Source organism: Typha latifolia, chromosome 7 (assembly GCF_019914945.1).
Source record: "Typha latifolia isolate L0001 chromosome 7, TyphaL0001v2, whole genome shotgun sequence".
Lineage (NCBI taxonomy): Eukaryota > Viridiplantae > Streptophyta > Magnoliopsida > Poales > Typhaceae > Typha > Typha latifolia.
Window position 1 is genome coordinate 78,089 of NC_133092.1, and position 20,605 is coordinate 98,693.

At 41.1% G+C, this 20,605-nt stretch overlaps 4 protein-coding genes across 8 annotated transcripts; all 4 read right to left on the reverse strand.

Annotated features, from left to right (window-relative positions):
* Positions 1–241: 241 nt before the first annotated feature.
* On the reverse strand, positions 242–3,062 carry LOC140792059 (V-type proton ATPase subunit c''2). Its single transcript, XM_073142869.1, has 4 exons — positions 2,718–3,062; positions 2,555–2,632; positions 804–974; positions 242–705 (listed from the first exon to the last, which is right to left on the reverse strand). Exons 1-4 carry the CDS (start codon positions 2,825–2,827, stop codon positions 534–536), a joined length of 531 nt encoding a protein of 176 aa, XP_072998970.1. The 5' UTR covers positions 2,828–3,062; the 3' UTR covers positions 242–533.
* A 184-nt stretch (positions 3,063–3,246) lies between these two features.
* Positions 3,247–5,690, reverse strand: LOC140792058 (putative pentatricopeptide repeat-containing protein At3g15930). 2 transcript variants are annotated; one of them, XM_073142867.1, is made up of 2 exons: positions 4,822–5,690; positions 3,247–4,731 (listed from the first exon to the last, which is right to left on the reverse strand). In XM_073142867.1, the coding sequence occupies exons 1-2, from the start codon at positions 5,542–5,544 to the stop codon at positions 3,436–3,438; spliced, it is 2,019 nt and encodes a 672-aa protein (XP_072998968.1). In that variant the 5' UTR covers positions 5,545–5,690; the 3' UTR covers positions 3,247–3,435. The 2 variants fall into 2 exon arrangements, with proteins under 2 accessions (XP_072998968.1, XP_072998967.1); XM_073142866.1 differs by having other exon boundaries at positions 3,247–5,690.
* LOC140792057 (uncharacterized) lies at positions 5,673–9,518 on the reverse strand. Its single transcript, XM_073142865.1, has 7 exons — positions 9,266–9,518; positions 8,499–8,614; positions 8,283–8,401; positions 8,032–8,194; positions 7,731–7,948; positions 7,270–7,645; positions 5,673–7,178 (listed from the first exon to the last, which is right to left on the reverse strand). Exons 1-7 carry the CDS (start codon positions 9,425–9,427, stop codon positions 5,858–5,860), a joined length of 2,475 nt encoding a protein of 824 aa, XP_072998966.1. The 5' UTR covers positions 9,428–9,518; the 3' UTR covers positions 5,673–5,857.
* Positions 9,519–10,098: 580 nt separating this feature from the next.
* LOC140792055 (protein argonaute PNH1-like) lies at positions 10,099–19,689 on the reverse strand. 4 transcript variants are annotated; one of them, XM_073142861.1, is made up of 23 exons: positions 19,550–19,689; positions 17,061–17,488; positions 16,766–16,974; positions 16,542–16,688; positions 16,314–16,447; positions 16,101–16,210; positions 15,754–15,860; positions 15,501–15,639; positions 15,283–15,399; positions 14,196–14,303; positions 14,000–14,071; positions 13,765–13,887; positions 13,445–13,604; positions 13,197–13,318; positions 12,950–13,087; positions 12,714–12,856; positions 12,198–12,260; positions 11,982–12,045; positions 11,773–11,908; positions 11,506–11,579; positions 10,792–10,886; positions 10,683–10,714; positions 10,099–10,436 (listed from the first exon to the last, which is right to left on the reverse strand). In XM_073142861.1, the coding sequence occupies exons 2-23, from the start codon at positions 17,439–17,441 to the stop codon at positions 10,267–10,269; spliced, it is 2,844 nt and encodes a 947-aa protein (XP_072998962.1). In that variant the 5' UTR covers positions 17,442–17,488; positions 19,550–19,689; the 3' UTR covers positions 10,099–10,266. The 4 variants fall into 4 exon arrangements, with proteins under 4 accessions (XP_072998962.1, XP_072998964.1, XP_072998965.1 ...); XM_073142863.1 differs by lacking the exon at positions 19,550–19,689 and adding an exon at positions 19,012–19,113; XM_073142864.1 differs by lacking the exon at positions 19,550–19,689 and adding an exon at positions 17,565–17,635.
* Between the last annotated feature and the right edge of the window lie 916 nt (positions 19,690–20,605).

A 20,605-nucleotide genomic window follows, 5' to 3' on the forward strand; every position in this document is an offset into this window, starting at 1 on the left:
AATTCAAATGAGAGCGGGAAAGTTGCATCTGACAGTATCTATGTTCAACTAATATGAATGAAATTAGATTCCGGGCCGGCTGCCTTCTAGTCTACTTATTTCCTCCTGCCTCTCTTTACCACACAAAGATGCAATAGTAGCGGTTTTGTGCAAGAAGACAATCCAAAGCGCCAACCAACGACAAAAACCAGGTAAAAGACAATTAGAAAGGAATCAATGCCCAACTTCTACACGATCCGAGTGATGCCACTAATTAAACAGTGACAATATTTATTATTTGAAGCAAGAATACTTTTACAAGCAACAGCAGATGTCCTTATACCAAGGCATAGTCTGTATCCAGAGTAGTAGAGGAGACAAAAAAAAATAATTCTCCAAATGTAACTTCATGAGGTAACTACTAAAATTTTACAAAGGCAGATAGATCATAGACAATGCAGACTTTGTTTCAGACAAGAGAAACAAAGCTGGACAAACTTTCATACTTACTTCCGCAAAAATGAGAAACTGGGTTTTGTTCAGATGACAACAACTTATGCTGCCTTTGCTGGCCATGTTGCTTGAGCTGACATTATTATACCAACGATCACACCAAATAACCCAAGAGCACTGCCAAAGATCTCGATCACCAGGATCTTCACAAAGAGGGAGGAGTTCTGAGCATCAGATAAGGCACAGCTGCTTCCGATTATTCCAACACAAAGCCTGTTCACGGACAGCACAGTAAACTAAGTCAAGTAATCTAAATTCATTACTACAGGACTTGTTCATAACACTTATTTATGAATGAGCAGAAAGCATACCCACAGACGAGATTAGCAAACCCCACAATGATCCCAGAGGCGAAAATTGCATATCCAGCCCTTAGAGATTCTGGGTGGTATATAAGAGATGCTGGGACACTTTCCAACTTTGTTTGCAGAATGATTGCAACAATAACACCATAAATAGCAACAGCCTCGCAGAAGATGACACTGCAAAGTTCAATTAGAATAATTTCATCAAAGGGAACAGACATAAAGGCATATTCATGTCGCAATATATAGTGACGAATGGAGAAATTGGCTGCATCTTGTGCTTTATGCCCCTAGATTTTAGAAATAATTTTTGGATAGCCACGGGGCCATGGAGACTCATCAATATACATAGCAACAGACCACATCCAACTAAAACTTAAACTAGTCTAGTGTCATTCAAAAGTAATTTAGGTCGGGAAGTACTCTTAAGTCATTGTTCTTATGAAGGTATAACAAAGGAAGCGTATAAAGGATTAGCAAAATCCACCAAACTTCAAATCACAGATTTATAATCTCCATCATGGCTTGAAGTACAAGCAGTGCCAACTTCGCCGCAGAAACCCTGAAAGTATACTAAAGTTAAACTAAGCTAGATAGTTATCCTTATCCAACTCACTGAGGGAGACAAAATTTGATGAATTATCCAATGAAGAGAACTCCTCTTGTAATTAAGAATTAGTAGTTTTATTGGATTATGTGCAACAAGATACAGCTTCTTGATCGATGCTAGTGAATGTGGCTCTACCAAACCAAACTATGTGATTTGTTCATCAATTCACAATCCACAATGAAGCAAGCCAACAAATGTGCTCCATTAAGCTAATAAAATATGTGGCAAGTCTCCAGTATGTCTTCACACACAGATGACAAGAAAATAAATAAGGAATGCAGCTTGACAATTAGTAAACTACATGATAGCAGCCATCACACCAAATCTCTCCCTCCTAAAGCTAGCTGTGGTGGCCATTATGACCTGAGCTACAGTATCTTTTCTTGTGTCAAAATTGATTGAAATCAACAAAATCAGCAATAAAGTAAAAGTATGCTAGAAGAGAGAAAAACAGGTGAAAATGTACTTAGATACCAAAAAGGAGTGGAAAAGGGCTTGCCGACCCTCATAAATTTCTCAAGCAACTTTAAAAGGATAAACTTAAGGGATCTCAAGCACTTTAATTTTGCATCTTACTTTAGATTTTTTTTGGTGCACTTAGAATCATAATTTGAAGCTTTGTCCGAGAGATCACGGTTATGTCTGAAATTTTATTCAAGACTAAGGCCGAAACTCATTGCTCAAGGCTGAAACCAACAAGACTGTTGGTTTTGAGTTTGGTTTCAGATTATTATAAGCCAAAACCAATCTGTTTTGCTCTATAAACCAGGAACCAACCAAAACCAACACCTCAATTCCAAAGCATACCTAGAAGCACTGAAGTCAACCGAAACTTCACGCCACCATTTAGCAAATTGAATGTCAACATCATTAAAAAAATATGGTTTTTCTCGTATAGCCTCATATTTGTCGAATACGATGATAAAAGGTGTGTCACTAATCAAGAAAAGCTTCAAATTTCATAATATGAAACTTTAATAACAAATAATACGCAAATAACATTTTGAAATCTATACATGTTTGAGCTATCAATCGAATGCACATTTCCAGTGGCCGTGCATGTACATTAAAATGTCAAAATTATTTAAAAGAACAAAAATAACTACCAGTTGCATAGCATAGGATCTGGAAAACGAATCATTTATACCTGATGAGGTTCTTGGAAGTAATTCTCGGAGCTTTGATCGCGGCACCAATCAAGCTACTCCCTGTTATATAAATCCCCCTGAGAAATTTCAGATAAAAAGGTCAAAGATCCAAAACGGACAGAAAGGAAGCGAGAGGGAAGGAGAAAAGAGTTAAAAAATTACCATGCGGCTCCAAGCACGGAAACGCCGATCGAGATCGCGATCCCCACGGAGGCATAGGTATAGGGCGAGATCTGCGTCAAAGCATGCGACCAAGAGCTCGACCCAGGCATCTTCAGGAGGAGGAAGGCGGTGAGATTTGGGGTTTCTTCGAATGATGCGGATGGACAAAAGGTAGGGTTTGGGCGAAGGAGAAGATAGGAGGGCAGACCTCTCGAGGACAAGATTGGAGAAGAAAGCTGCGAATTAGAGTCGCACGGGGTACCAGATATGCTCTCGACGATGTGAATAGGACTTTCTTATTTTTACCTAAAATAAATTATACAAATAGTTAGATATTCATCAGACGGTTGTTATCTGCCAATCAAAGTCTCTTATTTAGGAGGATTGGTGGTTTGCATATTTGCCGATAGGTCCCTGAAAACTCCATTATTCCTAAAAACTAATTTTCATTAACAGTAACCATCTGCAGAGAATCAACCTTTTGTTTATGTTCATGCCTTGTGCATAAGATATTTGATGACAAGGATAGTAGACAATATCTCAAAAATTGTTATTCGATATTAATATGGACTACCAATAATCCTTACAAGAACACAATCCATTTCTGAAGTGATGGAATCGCGTTCGATCCCTCACAACAATTTCTCTCCTGTATATTTTAGAGATCAGCTTTATTGCTTTGTGACAATCCTGGCATATTCTCAAGTTCTTTACTATTCTAATTGTGACATTTGACTCTGACCTGATGAGCCACTGCCAGCTTCTCACTATGCCAATAGATAGCATTCTCCTTCTCATCCTCTATCATCTCAAGGAAGACCTCTGATGTATCAGGCACATACCCAGCAGTCCTTAGCTCCATTGCCATCTCTTCTAGCTTGGAGTAAATCTTATCTCTTTGTGGGTGAGATTCATCTCCAGCTACAAATTCATGAACCTCTCCATTCATTTCTATGAGACTGCAACCAGGTTCTTTCTTGATTCCCTTCTCCATTATAATTCTTCGCAATCTGCGCACATCTACCCATCTATTACACTTTGCATACGTATTGGACAAGAGGACATAAGCTGCACTATTCTCAGGGTCCAACTCAAGAAGTTTCTTGGAAGCCAATTCAGCCATTTCCACATTCTTATATGCCCTGCAAGCTCCGAGAAGAGTTCCCCATATGGTAGCATTTGGTCTCATGGGCATGTTGGTTATGGTCTCTAATGCTTCTTTCAGATGCCCTGCTCGGCTAAGTAGATCAATCATACAGCCATAATGTGTAATTGTGGGCTTGATTCCATGCATCGTAATCATGCTCAAGAAGAACCGTCTTCCCTCGTCGACCAAGCTAGCATGAGTGCAAGCTGTAAGAACACCAATGAAGGTTACCTCATCTGGTGTTTCAGAAGCTCTAAGCATTTTATAGAACAAATTGAGAGCCTCTTTGCCATGTCCATTCACTGCAAGGCCAGTGATTATGGCAGTCCAAGTAAACTTGTCTTTCCGGTGCATCTTGTGAAAGATCTCAAGCGCACTTTTGACTCTACCACACTTCGAGTACATATCTATAAGAGCATTCCCCACGAATATGTCCATATTAATCTTGTTACGATCCATATAAACCCTCACCCATTCTCCCATCTCAAGAGCTCCTAACTGTGCACATGCTGTAAGCACACTGACCATGGTAAACTCGTCCGGCCTGGCCTCTGCAACTTGCATCTCGCGAAACATCTCCAAAGCCTCCTTAAAATGGTTCAACCGCACGTACCCATCAATCATAGCAGTCCATGAAACTGCATCTCTTTCCGGCATCTGATTGAATAGCACTCTAGCTCGATCGACCCGCCCTATTTTTGCAAACCCAACAACCACCGGTGTCCAAGATATTATATTTCTTACTTCCATCTTGTGGAGCAAACTCCATGCAGCATCCACATCACCACATTCAGCATACATATTGATCAGCGCATTCTCTAGTTTTGGATCTGGTAACATTCCGCTGTCCTCAATGAGCTTATGTACCTGCATTCCAAAGTCCAAGTCTTTTAGCTCCTTACAAGCCGATAGCACTGAAAGATAACTGGCCACAGTTGGCACCACACTGTCCCTAACCATATCCCTGAAAAGTTTACATGAAACCACAAATTTCTTGCTCCTGTTATGACCGGAAATCATAGCATTCCACATGACCGCATCTCTCCTTGAACTCCTCTCGAACAGCTCGTGTGCAGTATCAACTTCACCGCTAACAGCATACATATGGATCAACGCATTTCTCACATGGGGATTATGGCTGAGACCAAACTTAAGCGCATGGGCGTGGAGTTCGTCGCCCCATGCAATCGCAGCGTCTCGCGTGAATGCCTTGAGCAAAAAAGGCAAGGTGTAGTTGTTGGGTCCGAAGCCTTTCGCCAACATATCAATGTACACGAGAACCGCTGCTTCGGGGGAGTTACGATTGGAATAGCCCCTAATGAAGGAGTTCCAAAGAGAGAGGTCTGGGTTCAGCATTTCGTCGAACAGGAGGCGTGCGTAGTGCATGTCGCAGGATTCATGGGCGCAGCACAAGGAGAGAAGTCGGCGTTGAGTATTGGATGAGTTGGCGAGTCCTCTGCGGATTAGTTGGGAATGGATTTGCTTGAATTCTCTCATGGAATTGCAATAGGAAAGCAGAGAGGTTAATGGCGATGGGTATTGGATTTGGGCTGAGGGGAGGGGGTCTTGGGAAGGAAGCGGATGAGAAGAAGCCATCATGCTCGCCATTAACTGGATTTTGAGGCTGGAGATGGTGAGGTGTAGAGTTTGAGGGTTGTTGGAAGGGATCGGAGGTAGCATAAACTCGCATCAACTCCGGCATTGGACATCGTAAAACTGAAGACAGCAAGAAGTTAAACTTAAAGTCTGCAGCTGTAGACCTTTCGGCGCCGAATAAGTCTTCTTCCCACCATTAATCTCACTGGTCATTATTATTAGCTTGCTAAGATAATAATAGACTTGACTTCTTACTAAGATACAAAGAGTCATACATATACCAAGTTGATCCAGCCTCAAGTTGGACACAAAGTAATTGTTGTACAAGTATCTAGGTAAAACAAATGACAACCACTCCAATGCAATGCCTATTTATTGAGAAAGGATGGACGATTGATTATTTCTTCACTGCTTTCTTGATTGCTTTGCCGCAGGTCTTGACGAAATTGCTATTGGCTGTGGACACAGAATACTCATAGACATATTCATCATCATCATCATCATCTCCAATCACCTTTGGCTTTCTTCCCATGCATTCAACACCCCTTCTCATTCCAGTGATCATAGAAGGTGATGAAGGGAGGGATCGAAACCCTCTAGCACTCTCCGACCTCAGAATTGCCGGTTTCTTTTCTTCTCTATACTTGAGCTCAAAGCTCTTCCTGCCGCCTTCAGCACCTTGACCTTTCATGGCAGTACTACCACTTCCGACGCTGATAGCGTCATTGCACTTAGTCTCATTCATAGAATTTGCTCTACAGCGTATCTTTCTAACTTGCTGAGTTTGCTGCGTGTCTGACTTCACATGAAATCTCTCTCTTTCTTGCAATGGTTTGAGCTGCAGGAGTTTGATTCCTTTCTGTGGATTGGTAGAATTCACTGTACATGCTGCTGCTGCTGCGGCGGCGGCGGCGGCTTCATCAGTGTTGCTCTCCAGGATTTTGTGATCATTGGAAGGCCCTTCCGTCGAGTTCTCCATGAGCACCTGAAGCCACTTCTCTACGTTCCCTTTTCCTACCTGGTTCATGTATTCTTCATCATCTCTTTGATGGCTTTGTGGAAGCAAATAATTCTTCTGCGGCATTCTAGTGCTGCCACAGTATGCTGAATTTTTATCCTTGGCATCTCCAAACTTTCCATGTGCAATATTCCGTTCACTGTCTTCCGATAGGGTTTGAGGCAACGAGTTTGTTACCTTCTTTGTTTCTCTAACTGCTAATTGCTCGAGTTTCCCTCTGACTGATATGTCACTGGTCTGTTCTTCAGCTTCTTCCTCTTGGCTTTGAAGAATTGACTTCCCCTTTCCTATCACAGTGTTAATCCTATTGTTATGCGTCTCGTTGCTCTGAGTATCTCCTGATGTGAAAGTTTTCTCCAACTTCTCTTGACCTTCATCACCAAGAGATGTGCCTGCCTCAGATGCCTTCTGCTCTTCTTCTAGAAATACTCTCAACTCTTTCTTGATAGAGTTTGGTGTCCTTACAGACAGATATTTCCTGCTTTCATCACACATTTCCTTGAGCAGAGTGTCATCGACACGCGACCTTTTTCGTCCCCCAAAAGGCATAATTTGTTTCTCAATGTCATCTCTTTGTCTATATTTCCGGCGGAGTTCGTTCTCTGAAGAATCACAGATTGCTCTCTGAGTCTCTAATCTTGCCATAAGAGTACTAGTTGCAGCCTGGTTCAGCCTAACCTGCTCCTTGTACACAACACTCCTGCATGGTGAAAGTGAACAAATAAAAGGTGTTATAATTTTGATGCAGAATTTTATGCATAGGCTTTGATATATAGAGAGGAGATTATTACTGGTGCATGGCATCTCGGATCATCTTCTCCAGTAAAGTCTTGTAAGAAGACTGTGCCTCTGCTAAGCGCCGACATTTCTCCACTCTCCGCTTTCGTTTGATTAGAAGAGCCTCCAAGTCTTGAATGGCTAGTCGTTCAGTCTCGTTCTTTTGCTGTAGTTCAGACAGTTCATTCTCCAATTCATTCATCTCCGCTTGCTTCTTTTTAGCCTCTTCTCTCTGCCTGAGTGAATCTCTGGCCATCGCGATGGATAGATAAGGGTTACAATTAGTATCATCACCAGGGTCAGTATTTTCTTTCGACATGTTTGGCCTACTATAGTTCTGAACTGCCATGCTAAGACTATCACCCTTGTCACCAGAGAATTTCCTTGCAGCTATGACATAATAAACAAAGGGCACTTAGAATTTTGTAAGAAAAATTGAGCGTAGAGACACACAAAGAAGCATTGTTTTGCTCACCAATCACAGGATAGTTAGGCCTAAGAGATCTGTTTATATCAAGAGGTTTCAGCACTGATGCATCAGAGCTTCCTGCCGTAACAATGGCAGCCGGAGCAAGTCCTACTTGCTTCTTCATCTTAAAAAAATGTTGGGGAAAAGCGTGAGCCTCGACGGCCTGCAGAGTGCTTAGCTCCTCGTACGCTCCATCGGCAAATAAGAATGAAAATGCTCTATGCCTGTCAACATTATTAAAATGGTAAGCTGCTGTGTTTTCTAAAGTTTAGCGTCTCAGTGGCATAATGAGCTGAAACCAACCCACCTGAAGTCTGAGTTTCTAGATGCAAATACGGACAGGAACTGATTCACAGAGATGCCTAACTGAAGATCCCACCATGGAATGAGGAACTCCAATTTGTTCTTCTTCCTTTTGCAAACTTGAAACTGCAGTATCCTCAGATTGCTAGGGACTGTTCTTCCTCCTCCTAAGGTTCATCACAAGATTTTAATAGGCAGATTAATATTGATTCTTATAATGCTCAAGGAGTTCAGTATGGTAGATAAGAGATTTACTTGCACAAGGAAACCAGTGATCAATATCCCATGCGAGAGGAGAAGCTGAATCAGCATGCAGGTAAAGAACGTTGCCATATATGTCTACTCGAAAAAGCGCAGGATCAAATCCAGCATTCCTGGAAAATACGAAGTTAAATGAAACAACTATTTGATCTTGACCAGGACAATTGTCTACATTCTGAAGAAGTTAAGATTTGGACCAAAGGAGCTTACCCAAGATGGTCCAGTTGCTTCCACAAGAGGTTGACATAACCTCGGGGGTTAACAGAAGGAATTGCCTCTGGATCGATGACTGGGAACACCTGGTTCAAGTCCTTTATTCTCAGAGCCTGTAGGATGGAATATCAATATCATCTTATTTCCAATTTAGAACTTCAGATTTAAATTTAAGGTTAATTATAAACTCCAGTACCATATAATTGTATTACACTAGGTTGGATGCTCAAATCTCTTTCTCGGACAACATTGCACAAAACTTATAGCAAAAAGGACAGATGTTGACCATGAGAATGAGTGAAAAAAATCAAGAGGAACTATTCTTTTCTTGATTCTTTATTCTTTTTTTTTGACAAAAAGGACAAGATGAACTCTTCTTGGTGCTTCGAAAGTTCTCTATAATTTCCACTCTCTTATACCATCATCAAACCTAACCTACATCACCAATGTGGGCTCTAAATAAGTTGGGCCTTCTTCCTAGTTCTTATTCTAGATAAGATCACCTAATTTGCAATTGACTGAGATAAGACAAAAGCTGGAGATAAATCGTGCTAACTTCATAACCATATATTCAAAGTTTCAAACAGAAAAGGAGCATGAACTGAAAAGAGGTAAAAGACTTTAGCTGAATAGCTCGAGATTTCTCAAAACCTGAAAGTGTTTACTACTATGAACCAGAACATCTATGCCAACCAAACCCAAATGACAGAAGAAATTGCTTCCGAAAAGAAGAGAGGAGAAGTCTAAGGAGTCAAAGTACTTACCTCTTGGGGCTGCAGCACATAAGGAACAAAGGCAAAAGGGGGACCCTGACTATAAGGACTTAGAACACTTAAGCTCTTGCAAAGCTTGGCGTAGGCTTTCGGGTAGCCGAGGTTTTCATCTACGACCATCTCTTCTTCTGTAAAGGCTAGCTTGCTAGCCATGGCCTTAAGCTTCTCCTGAGCTCTCTCTTCTACTCTCTTGGACCAAGCTTACTAGTTGCTATACATCTGTTTGGCAGAATGGAGCGTCTATATGGAATTGGTAATATGATGCAACGGTCGACTGGTTTGGAAGAGAGAGAGAGAGAGAGAGAGAGAGAGAGAGAGAGAGAGAGAGAGAGAGAGAGAGCCGTTGGGTTTTCAAATTTTGGGTGCCACGTAAGCGGCGTTAAAGAAATGAAATCCCGAATCGATTCAGCGGACAGAGGAGTCGCCACATGGCAAATGCCCATAGGCGGGGTTTGCTGTTTGAAATTTTGAATAGGATGAGTACCACTACCTTATCATGATCCTTTAAATGGTTGGATAGCCAAAAATAATTTATAGCGTTCACAAGACTTGACACGTAGCTTTAATAAAAAATATCGAGGCACTACCTATTGTCGATTATGAATCCAGTAAATAAAATGGAAAGAATACATATGCTTTCCATTCCAAACAATAAAGATGAGTAACCCCAAGCTTAAAGGACAACCAACAACGGGATAACTTAACCCACCTATTCGTATAACAAATTCCATGAATCTCCGAGCTCAAATTTCAACAGATGCATGATATAGCGTGCCTTACGAGGCAGATGGTTATTAGATACTCCTCCAACAAGAGCCCATATATGGATGAAAGGAGTTCATTTCTGATCTAACTAGTGTACATTCCTCTGAATCCCTCGGCAAGCTTTCTGGCTTGGTTTTGGGGCTCAGTTCCCAGAGAAAAAACTCTACAACTATAGATACAACAACCGTGATGTACAGCATGCCAAAATGTTCTCTAACTTCTCCCCATCAACAGTAGAACATAACCCTCTTCACCTTCTCTTTCAACGCTGGCAAAGGCTTCACGGAGGATCCATTTGTTGTGCGAGTGCTCTTGGATTTTGGGTTGTCGGATATCTCCGGTTCCATGTAGAAACGGGCCCGGAAAGCTGCTAGATGAGCGTAGTATGCAGGTGGCACTGTTAACATTTCAAGAACAGAAGCAGGTTAACATTTCAAATTTATAGTGCCAATAAATTTTTTAGTACTAATCATGGAATATCAATTATCTGTTCAAGTAGAACAATGCACCAAATCTGTTCAAGCCTCATGGTAGAACAATGCACCAAATCTACCAGGCTTTCACAGAGGACATGAGCTGGCACAAAACTATTACGAAAAGCAGCAACAGAGGAGGGAGGAGGGAGGAGGAAGTAGGAATGTACCAACAGAAACAGAGCGTGTGCACCGAGCATACCTGCAACCATGTGTCCTACTAAGAGTTTGCCAACTTTCTCGGTAAATCATATGAACAAGTTTTAGAGAAGATCTTACGTGTAGCAAAGATTATTGGTCAGTGTCTGCATTTCATCTGCAGTAAACTTATTCTCATCCCATAAAACATGGTAATGAGCTGGCCGACTAGTTCCCTGGCAAACCCAAATTCAACATTAGTAGAGTGAAGCAGTTGAATACTTGAATTAATGCAATGTGCCAGTCCAAAAACAACTTAAATCTATAAGAAACTTACCGGAATAGCCGATGTTCTATAAATAAATTGTTTTCCATTTTAACATTTTTCTTGTCCGACTTTGCTATGGTCAATATTTTGGCACCATTGCCAATAGAGTTACCATTATGCTGATATCTGATTATAAGTTTTTGTTAATTCTCTTCGGCGTTTTCTTAACCTAAAATCAACCAAGAACTCGTCCAAAGCATATGTATCTGCTACCCTTTCTCACAAGTATATCACCCACCTTTGCAGAACAAGCACCTTTGCAGAACAAGCTACAATTTATAACCGCATGGAAATAATTAGGTGTCAACCGGGAATGATTTCCCATCTAATGTCAGTCCTGATGCTAAAAGAACACCAGTTTCACCATATTTCTCATGTGGAAATTTATCAGAAGGGAGATCTTAGTTCAGGAGGTGTCTGCATTAGCATTTTCTTTATTTATTAACCTCCATATTGGGGGCCAAACTATGTAGTTCACATTTGTTCATGCAAAACACTATAAAAGATTCAAAGAAACGTGACTATACCTGGATCCCAGCATGGCTGCAAAGGTAGAAGTCGAACTCAGTAGGATGACATATCTTGGAATCGACGATGGTGCCTGCCATATGAAGGTACTCAGTAAAGTAGGTAAAGGACACCTGATTTTAGCAAGATGTAACTTTAGAAAAAAGACCAAACTCTATATGAGCAACCAAATCCTGGTGGATCCAACTACTAGAATTGAGAGAATCAGAATTCACAACTTTACCATCTATGAGAAGATTATGAAAAGAAAAGGACAACATAATCACCAGGCAGGATATTGCCACTCCTGTCCGTGCTACTTCTGTCCTTGTGATTGTTTGCAAATAGTCTGGTATGGTGTCGCTTCTGAACAACCACAAATGTCACAGGAGGCTGGTAGTTTGGTTCTAAGGACGCACAGGCCTATAAGACTGAGTTCATGAGCTCACTTGTAAGAGATGTAAGAATAAGACAAGAACAGCAGAACTACACCAACCTTACGGATTGCATCTAATTCATATAGCAGGACTTGATAGAATTGTCCTTCACTAACACCATCCCTGAATTTGAAATTGAAGCTAATGAGGAAACTAGTCTTTACAACTTTATCAATAGTCAAATTATGACCAACAGAATATCCCATGAAAGAAGAAATTTGACCTCCCTATCTAGAGAGAAACATCCATCGTACTTGCGTATGACACTTTATTACCTATAAAATATTATCCTCAATGGCTTCTGTCCAGTTGCTTTCCTGAAGGAAATCAAAAGCTCCCTGCAAGGCGAGGTAACAAAATCTCAGTACATCCAGAAGTGTGCCCATAATGGCAAAGCTTGACTCTCATTATGCTACAAGTGTTCTATCATTTATTACTACTCAAAAGTAAGACTTGAGTCATTTATTACAGAAAAGTATAATCCAACTGTCTGACACCATGCAGTACTTCAATGAATTACAGACATAATCAACCAACAAGTGAGTTAGTCCATTCACAACAGCTTTCAGAGCAACTACGTCAGTGGCTCATAACTGGTCTGGTTATTTGATGTTGGAAGATCAAATGCGTTGCAATAGTGTTATGACAATGCCACTAGACCTATAAAATTTTGATCTAATAATCATCAACCTCTAGAATCCAGTTTAACAAATCCACACTAAACATGATCTACTTTCAGTATGTGAACTACAAGTTTGTTCGTTTGTTCTGTCAAAGATATGGAAGGAAACCTGATCATGCCTCCTGTAACTGTACCCTTTTGAGGATCATGCCATGTCTTGAACAAATCCTGAATGAGTTCCTGACGATGAGGCTGGGCACATACAAGTCCAGCATATTTTGTAACCTCAGGCCAATCTTGTGAGGCAACAACCTACAAGCACAAGCCATTAAGAATTAAAATCAGAATGGTTGTCAGTAGCATCATTCATGTGAAAGTAAAGGACTGTTGGAATTTTATCATTACTGCAGCAATAGACGGACTAGAATCCTCCCCAGTTTCAGGATGAGTTACGTCAGCACCAAATATTATGGTCGGTATGTCACTGACCAAGGGAATTCTCCAACTTATAGCATCTAAAAGTACAGTATTTCTTCCACCCATCTGCATAGATTGTAAACAGATGTAATTTATTGAATGTTGGCTCTAAACTATTCCTTGCACAAGTTCTTCGATGGGGAGAACAGAAAAATAAGACAAACCGATAAATTACCTTCACATTTATCTTAAGAGAGACATTTGCCAAGTATTGTTTGCTGATCTTAAAAACATGCTTGGTCAAGCAACACTGGGAAATCAATCCCAAATCAGTCTCACATATTCTTTTAAGATCACCTGCAAACAAATTAACAGCAAGATCAGGAAATCTATCAGTGCAATTCTCCATGCATAAGAAGGTGCTAGAAAAGAATCAATACAGAGGAATGAATCCACTGATAAGTACAACAACTGAATATTTACCGTATAAAGAACCATTGTTATCTGGTAGGATGGCCAAAAGAAGCTCTAGCTCTTTTCCCCTGAGTTTATTTATTGCTGCATTGTACACGTGTTTAAGAGCCTTCTCTACTTGCTCCGGCTGGGAAGAGTAAATTGGGATTACAGGCTCCCGGTTGAATTCCTGCAGCACGTGAACACAACGTAACTAAAGAGGTTTTTAATGTTCACCTCAATGTTATAAATTTGACTGCCTAATGAAAAAGTTGTGCAAAATACAAAAGATAAGACAAGGAAAAAAAAACAGGTAGTTCATGAAGAGCACTTGAAATTAAAAAGTTTACCATGCCAGAAATTTGGCACATCTGTGCTAATTCTTGGCAAAATCCACGGACAATGCTTTCTTGAACACTTCTCGAGAAGTTAATACAGGCCCAGTAATTCACTCTACATCCATTTATGACTTTCTGCATTAAGAAAGATATTTTACTGCATAAAGCTCAGGAGTTCTATGGAGAAAATCTCAGGAGCACTTGAAATAAGTGAGACTACTTGATTGAAATCTCAACGGACAAGTACCTTATTCATCATATTCCATTGACCAACCTGAGGTAAACACTCCTTTTCTTTTCCAGTGTCATGATATTTTAGCTTCAAAAAAGTATGTCATGTAGAAAAGTATATATCAACACACTACAGTTCAGTAACTACAAAAGGAGAACAAAATACTGTAGGTCTGCTAATTAATCTATTGTAAGACAAGAACTGCACATACCCATGGTGCAGGAAGAACCCGTGCTTCAACTGAAGTAAGTTTATCACTGATGTTGATCCCAAATTCCTTTGCATAGGGATCTTGCCCGTACTCGTTCTGATGAACTGTCTGTAAATAAATAAGACAATAAGACAAGTATATTTTTCATAAGAGAAAAAAAATATACATAAGTTGATTAAATAGTAGATACTGACAGTTATTTTCTTTTTCAGAAGTGAATGCAAGCATATCTCCAACAGCTAAGCCCCCGTGTAATTGGAGTTGTTACATTAGCCCTACCAAACAGATAAGAGGACAGAATCCTCTGACTTTGACTGAGTCATTGGCAGATGCCGGTGACAAAGGGAGCCCACCAACCTAAGAGGATTACTGAAGCTAGGTCAACCCTTAGCTGGAACAACCCTATACAGATACCATATTACCAAGTCTCAAACAGGGCCAACCCTAATGTTCAACCTCCCCCGACAAATTTATTAAATAAATACAACAATGCCTCAATATATTGACCAAGGAATAAGTTCAGATTTTTTTGGATGTATATCCTTAAAAATTCTCTTATTTGTTTGTATGCCCCTCTAATCGCATGTACACCCTCAAGACATGTTATTTGCATAGATACTTTTACTTTTAAATTAAGTCTCAATAATTTAATACAAATAAAATACCCTTAAATAAGAGAAATATATGAAACTATAATGAGGACATTTTTATCTTTCTATATTTAAATTGTTCAAATTTTAACTGTTAGTTAATTTCAAAGAGTATCCATACAAAAAATAAGGGTTTTAAAGAGTATACATATAAAAAATACTTGTTTCGAGAGGTATACATATAAATATCAACTTTAGAGAGGCACACAAGCAAATAAGAAAATTTTAAGAGTATATATGCACACAAAAAGAAACCAAAAGTCCATGATGTGCCTCCCTTGTACATGTATATTTCAGACCAGTTTATAATAATATCTTGTATGCACTGTACCAGGTATCCTTTCCTCAACTCGACCAAACCACACAAAGACCTCATTCCACATGTCATAAAAATGCAGCTACATTCAAGGAAAGGAAACAAAGTAAAAATTCTTAACCTGTAAAACATCCATCTCCTGCTCTCTGGGCCTTTGGCATGTGACTTTTAGCAGGGAAGTAATCTGCTTCTCATTCAATCTCTTTGTGTATCTCTGCCCCTCAACAATTTTGCAGGCCTGCAAGATGCATATTAAATCAGACTAAAATCTACAGTCTACCATTTATATTTATACAGTGCAAGGCAGGTTAAGAGAAGACTTCAAGTTATCAAAGTCACCTCCATTGGCAGATAATTTGGTTTCTTCTGATTTCCCACTTGGAGACAAGGAAGATGAGAATGCCGAATTGTGAAGCCATACATTTCTTTGAAGTACTCAACCACAGATTTCATGTTCATTTGATCATCAACGGGGAAGCTGTCAAAATAAGAGAATTCAAGTTCTAGAAGTTAGTATTAGGAGGGCTCCTATTTTAGACAATATCTTAATTATGTTAGCATATTAGAATAAGTAAAAAGATTCTATTCACACATAAGTTCACGGGTAGGTTGCGATGTCAGCCCAGAAATTCGATATTTCCGCCTCACATTTCCTCTATGTGTGACTTCAACTTTCACACCTCGAAGAGATTTCTTAATCTGTTATGATGATTAAAAGAAAGAATAATTAATTAGCTATCACATATTACAGACAAGAAGAACGATATTTAGATTGTCAATACATGTAATAAATATTTGGTCTAATTTCTTCATTTAGACATATAGCTTGGTCAAACTTCAAAGTTTATTGATGTATTATTCAGCATTTTGTTGTGACTTTTTGAAATGATTTTCTCTACATGATCTGAGGAAGTTAGGTATTTTCTATAGTAGCTATACCTTGATCCGATCAGCATCAGACAATGGCCTCAGGATGACATCTTTCCCTAAGATTTGAGCCACAAACTCAATCACGGGGAGTGGTTCGATGAAGGCAGCGGAGGACATATCTGAGATTATGATAAAAAGAAAGGGACCTTCAGCGAAAAGGAAAGAAGAAACCATAGTTCTTTTTTTATATCAAAAGAAAAGAACAACAGAAAAGTCTCTTACCAATATTGAGAGAGAGACCCATTTGAGTTGGTCTGACGCTCTGATAGAACCCACACCATGACTGCAATCCATCACCCAGCCTCTGTGGTTTTCTGATCTCCGGAGAATAGAAGGATCTCCCAATAGAGACATATCTACAGCCAGTTCGCATAGAAGATGCATGCTTAGGGCCTCATAAAGCACAGGTAGCCAGAAAGTAAGCATCCAAGGAAGAAAAAAAAATGCCACCTTTGATTTGATAACTCTCTCAATACTATATCAAGAACCTGCAGCGTTTCTTGCGGTGCATCAGCTTGCTTCCCAGCAATAAATTGGCGTAGATGGTGAAGGTCGGCACGAGCTACAAACTTGATAGCCACTCTATACTCCTTTTGTCTTCAAGAGTACAAGATGGTAATCAACAAGACCTTCTACTTAATGACATGATCGGAGAAAGGCGTCAAAATGAGTACCTAGTAATCCCCATTCCTTCATCTTCCTCGGCGAGCTTTACAACGAACTCCTTTGAATGGAAAGGAAGGAACCCAGCTGTATATAGGTTCTTCCGTCCATCATACGCGGGAAGCCTCATACCCAACTCCGTCTCCCTGTACAATCTCACCAACTCCGCTATGATAGTCCTGTTCATACTCCGAGACCTCACTTCTGGCGTAATCGTGACCTGTGTACGTAATCCAAGAGAGAATTGAATACATTCCTCAAACGTGTTTGTTAACTTTGTTCAAATGCTACTCTGATAGAACTTACATCATACTGGTTCAAATCTTTGTCGGGCAACTCGGCGAGGAAATGATTGGCCTTCACAATGCACCTGGTGCCCACCTTGCCGAACCCAGGACGTCGATGGAAGCCAAGACCTTTACTTGAGACGGGAGGGCCGTTGTCGAGACCAGTCTCCACCTCTTGCCTAACTGGTCTCTCCACCGCCGTCCCTCTCCCTCCTTTCCGTCTCCTGCCCGCGTTCTTCTTGGCCTCCTGCAGGGAGCACTCGCTCTCGAGCTTCTGCTGGTTCATCGAGTTCTGCAGTGGCTTCTTCTTGGGTTCTTTGGTCATCTGCCGCAATGGCATTTCGGTAGCATAAGGGGAAGGATGGAAGCAAGTTGGTTCTCTCTCTACCACCGCAAGCATGGCGCCACCTCTATGCCTGCCCACCTACGCATTTATCTCCAGAACAACTGTAGAAGGCAAAGATGAGCAGGGAAGTGGAAGGGTTTAAAGAGATAGCAGAGAGCAGGGTTTATGAACCAAAACCAGCAGAGGTGTAAAGCCTGCATTCATATCCATCACAGAGGTACGGACATTGACTTCGTAGGCAGAATTAACCGACCAAGTGATGCTCGACGGTAATATTTCACAGACAAGAGGGCTTATCAGGTAAATACGCGCAAAAGATCTCGACTTTGGAGCGGAAGAACTCAGAAGAAGGGTATATTAAAATAATTTGGCCACAATGGGATCCCGACAATAAGGAAGCGTGATAATACCATGGAGGTGTCGTTATGCGCGAGCAGGAGGGGTGGGGGCCAAATCAGTGCAAGGATAGGGAAGTTCGGATAACGAGTACAAGGACACTCTTTCCTAAAAAGCCCAAGGGACAAAGCGGAGCATTCAGAGAGCGTGAGCAGAGAAGATGGACCAGTGGACTTTGGAGAATAGTATAGAAAAAAGAAGAAGAAAAAAAAAAGTAATGATAAGGGGGTGGACGAGAGGCTCGCCTATGTTGGGTTTATTCGCGGCTGGGACGCCGCCCGTGAACGAGACACGAGAAGGAAGGGTTGGCACTGCCCGATATGTGTACTGTAGCACTGGAGAAGGGACAGGGCCCCAATTAATAATGCTTCCTGACTTCCTGTTCCACTCCAGAGCTACCCACAGGTTACACCCACACATACACACACACACACAGAGACGTATGGACCGTATGGTGAGGGAGGGTGCATAATGAGTTAATGACGCTTCTGGAAAGGGTCTTCGATCACGTTGGCAAATTGGTATACGTGTGTGTCGTAACGTTGGCATAGTAAAAATGGGATTTTTTGATACAACTCGAGGGCCCAAGTGAAGTGTTGGCCCGTTACGGCTAGTATGTGGGCTAGAAGGTGATAGAGTGCAGCAAAAGAAGGGAAGGGGCTTCTAAATGGATACATAAGTAATTTTGGCGCGGCGTGCACTAATAAATATAAAGAGTTTGCTCCACTTTAACTCCGCAAAACAGCTGCCATCGCTGTCAAGCCTGAGATCGCACCAAAAAGAGTGAAAAATCGACTCGTAACGGCTGGCTCATCTCTAAAGAAAGAAAAGTCAACTGCCAAAATGCAACTGGAATACTAGCTACTAAGGTAGACGGAGAGGAAAAGAGGATAAAAGGTGAAATAAATATGAACATGACGACCCACCGGGATCTCACCGCGCACCCAAGCGTGCGTATCTGGCGTAGATCCTTATCGCGCACGCGCACCAACTGACGGTCACGTGAGCCGGTCAATAAGGATGGCGTTACGCTCGCCGTCAAGTGAGTTTTTTCAACAAATCTACGTTCTACGACGATGGGAGTGAGACCCCCGTACGCACGACTTTCAACGGTCAAGAAACTTTCGTAGGGATCCATCAATCAATCGACCGGAAGGAGAGATGGATAGATGGATCCAGGTCGAGTGTGGTGAAGAATAATAATAATAATAAGAGGAGGAGAGCTTACCGCAGCTAGATCGTGGAGCTTTGTTTGTTTGTTCCACGACGAGAGCCAACGAATGGGAGGGGCAATGCTGAGATGGTCGTGAGGATTTTGAACGCAATAGGGGTGTGGGGGGGTTCAGTGAAGAATCCGGGAAGGCACTTAAAAGAGAAAAAGCCTAATCTCTTGCTCTTGCCGTTGAGAATACCGAGAAAGTGAGGGGGGTTAAAGAGAAGCAAAAAAGAGAGAAAGTGAGAGAAAAAGGAAGGAAAGGCTTAGCCTTTAATGCTGCTTGACTACCATTTAACTCACTAAAAATCTGTACCTTTGTTTTCTAGCTCTTACTTACTGTTGAACAAAATAACTCCCAGGCCACATTTTTCTTATGACAAAATCTGATGTAATGCTTGCAAAACTAAGAGAAGGAAATAAAACGCGAACGACAATTCAGAGTCCGACGTTGCACGGACTATCCAGAACACTGAAACCTTGTACGTAGAAAAAAGCGATTAAAAGGAACAACAATTAGAAAGAAGAAGAAGAAGAAGAAGGCACTGAACACCTGATCCGATCCCTGGATAGCCCGGAGAGAAAGATAGCTCGATCGCTTCTAAACTACAACTCGTTGTCTTCTCTATTCTTATAGAAAGAGAAAGGGAGGGGGTGGTGGTGGTGGTAGTAACGGTGATAGCGATGGTGATGGCGATGGTGATGGTGGGGTTTCGAGTCCTTCCTTTCGTTGGGGGAGGGATTCCCAAGACCGGTTTTTATGATGCGACCTTGAAGCTTAGCAGTACGCCGTTGATCAGGTGCTACGAGCCTACGAGGCGTCCAATAAGAGTGACGCACACGATCGGACGGCTCGTAGAGCGTTCTAGGTTCGTCGTAACTTCGGCCGATTTGTTGGTTTTGGGCCGTGATTTCGATAAAAAGGACAATTGGCATAGAGTGATTTATCCCTCTTTACTTAACATGTATCATGTGTCAGAGGGTGGGATTTTTCTTTTTCACTTTAATACGTGCGAGACACAAGGAGGACACTATGCTCTTTCGTATGAAGTAGCACTCTTTATGTGATTTCCGAGGAAAAAAGTTTAAACATTTTTTTCTTTCCATCAAGAAGAAAATTAATATAAAGTTATCAACGCCGTGCTGCATTGCACCCTTTGATCCCTTGTATAATTGGGAGTGAGGAGCACTGTCTCCTTCAGACACTACCAACTTCCACAGATCGAGTGGGCAATGATAAGATCTTTGTGATCTGTACATATGATACGACCTATGATGTGGAGCCCTCCTTCATCTATCACTTACAATCATGACCATAATGTTGTACTTTAGGTGTTGCCAGAATTGATGCCGGGATTTGAATCTTGTGCGAATAATGACGACCTAATCAAGTAGAATAGAAGTAGTACATGTGGTTGGTCTTGGGTCTGAGGCAAAAATTTTAGATTTAAAAAACGAGGCCCTTCAATTCCCAGTGTGACATTTGAGATGATACCTCGTGCCTATCACCTTCTTTCTAATAAATATCACCACAAAAACAACTGCACCTTAATGTGCACAAGTGGCGTTAGAAATGTGAAGCAGTAGAGCCCTTCTCTCACTCATTCTG

Excerpts from the sequence above, each read along its gene's own strand:
- LOC140792057 (XM_073142865.1), bottom strand. The coding sequence starts at position 9,427 with ATGGCTAGCAAGCTAGCCTTTACAGAAGAAGAGATGGTCGTAGATGAA. Across the intron at positions 8,615-9,265 it reads ATGTGCTGCAGCCCCAAGAG|GCTCTGAGAATAAAGGACTT; the intron begins GTAAGTACTTTG and ends TCCATCCTACAG. Across the intron at positions 7,949-8,031 it reads TCTAGAAACTCAGACTTCAG|GCATAGAGCATTTTCATTCT; the intron begins GTGGGTTGGTTT and ends TAATGTTGACAG.
- LOC140792059 (XM_073142869.1), bottom strand. The coding sequence starts at position 2,827 with ATGCCTGGGTCGAGCTCTTGGTCGCATGCTTTGACGCAGATCTCGCCC. Across the intron at positions 2,633-2,717 it reads TCCGTGCTTGGAGCCGCATG|GGGGATTTATATAACAGGGA; the intron begins GTAATTTTTTAA and ends GAAATTTCTCAG. Across the intron at positions 706-803 it reads TTTGCTAATCTCGTCTGTGG|GCTTTGTGTTGGAATAATCG; the intron begins GTATGCTTTCTG and ends GTCCGTGAACAG.
- LOC140792055 (XM_073142861.1), bottom strand. The coding sequence starts at position 17,441 with ATGCTTGCGGTGGTAGAGAGAGAACCAACTTGCTTCCATCCTTCCCCT. Across the intron at positions 13,319-13,444 it reads TAACAATGGTTCTTTATACG|GTGATCTTAAAAGAATATGT; the intron begins GTAAATATTCAG and ends ATTTGTTTGCAG. Across the intron at positions 10,437-10,682 it reads CACACGCTCTGTTTCTGTTG|TGCCACCTGCATACTACGCT; the intron begins GTACATTCCTAC and ends AAATGTTAACAG.
- LOC140792058 (XM_073142866.1), bottom strand. The coding sequence starts at position 5,544 with ATGCTACCTCCGATCCCTTCCAACAACCCTCAAACTCTACACCTCACC.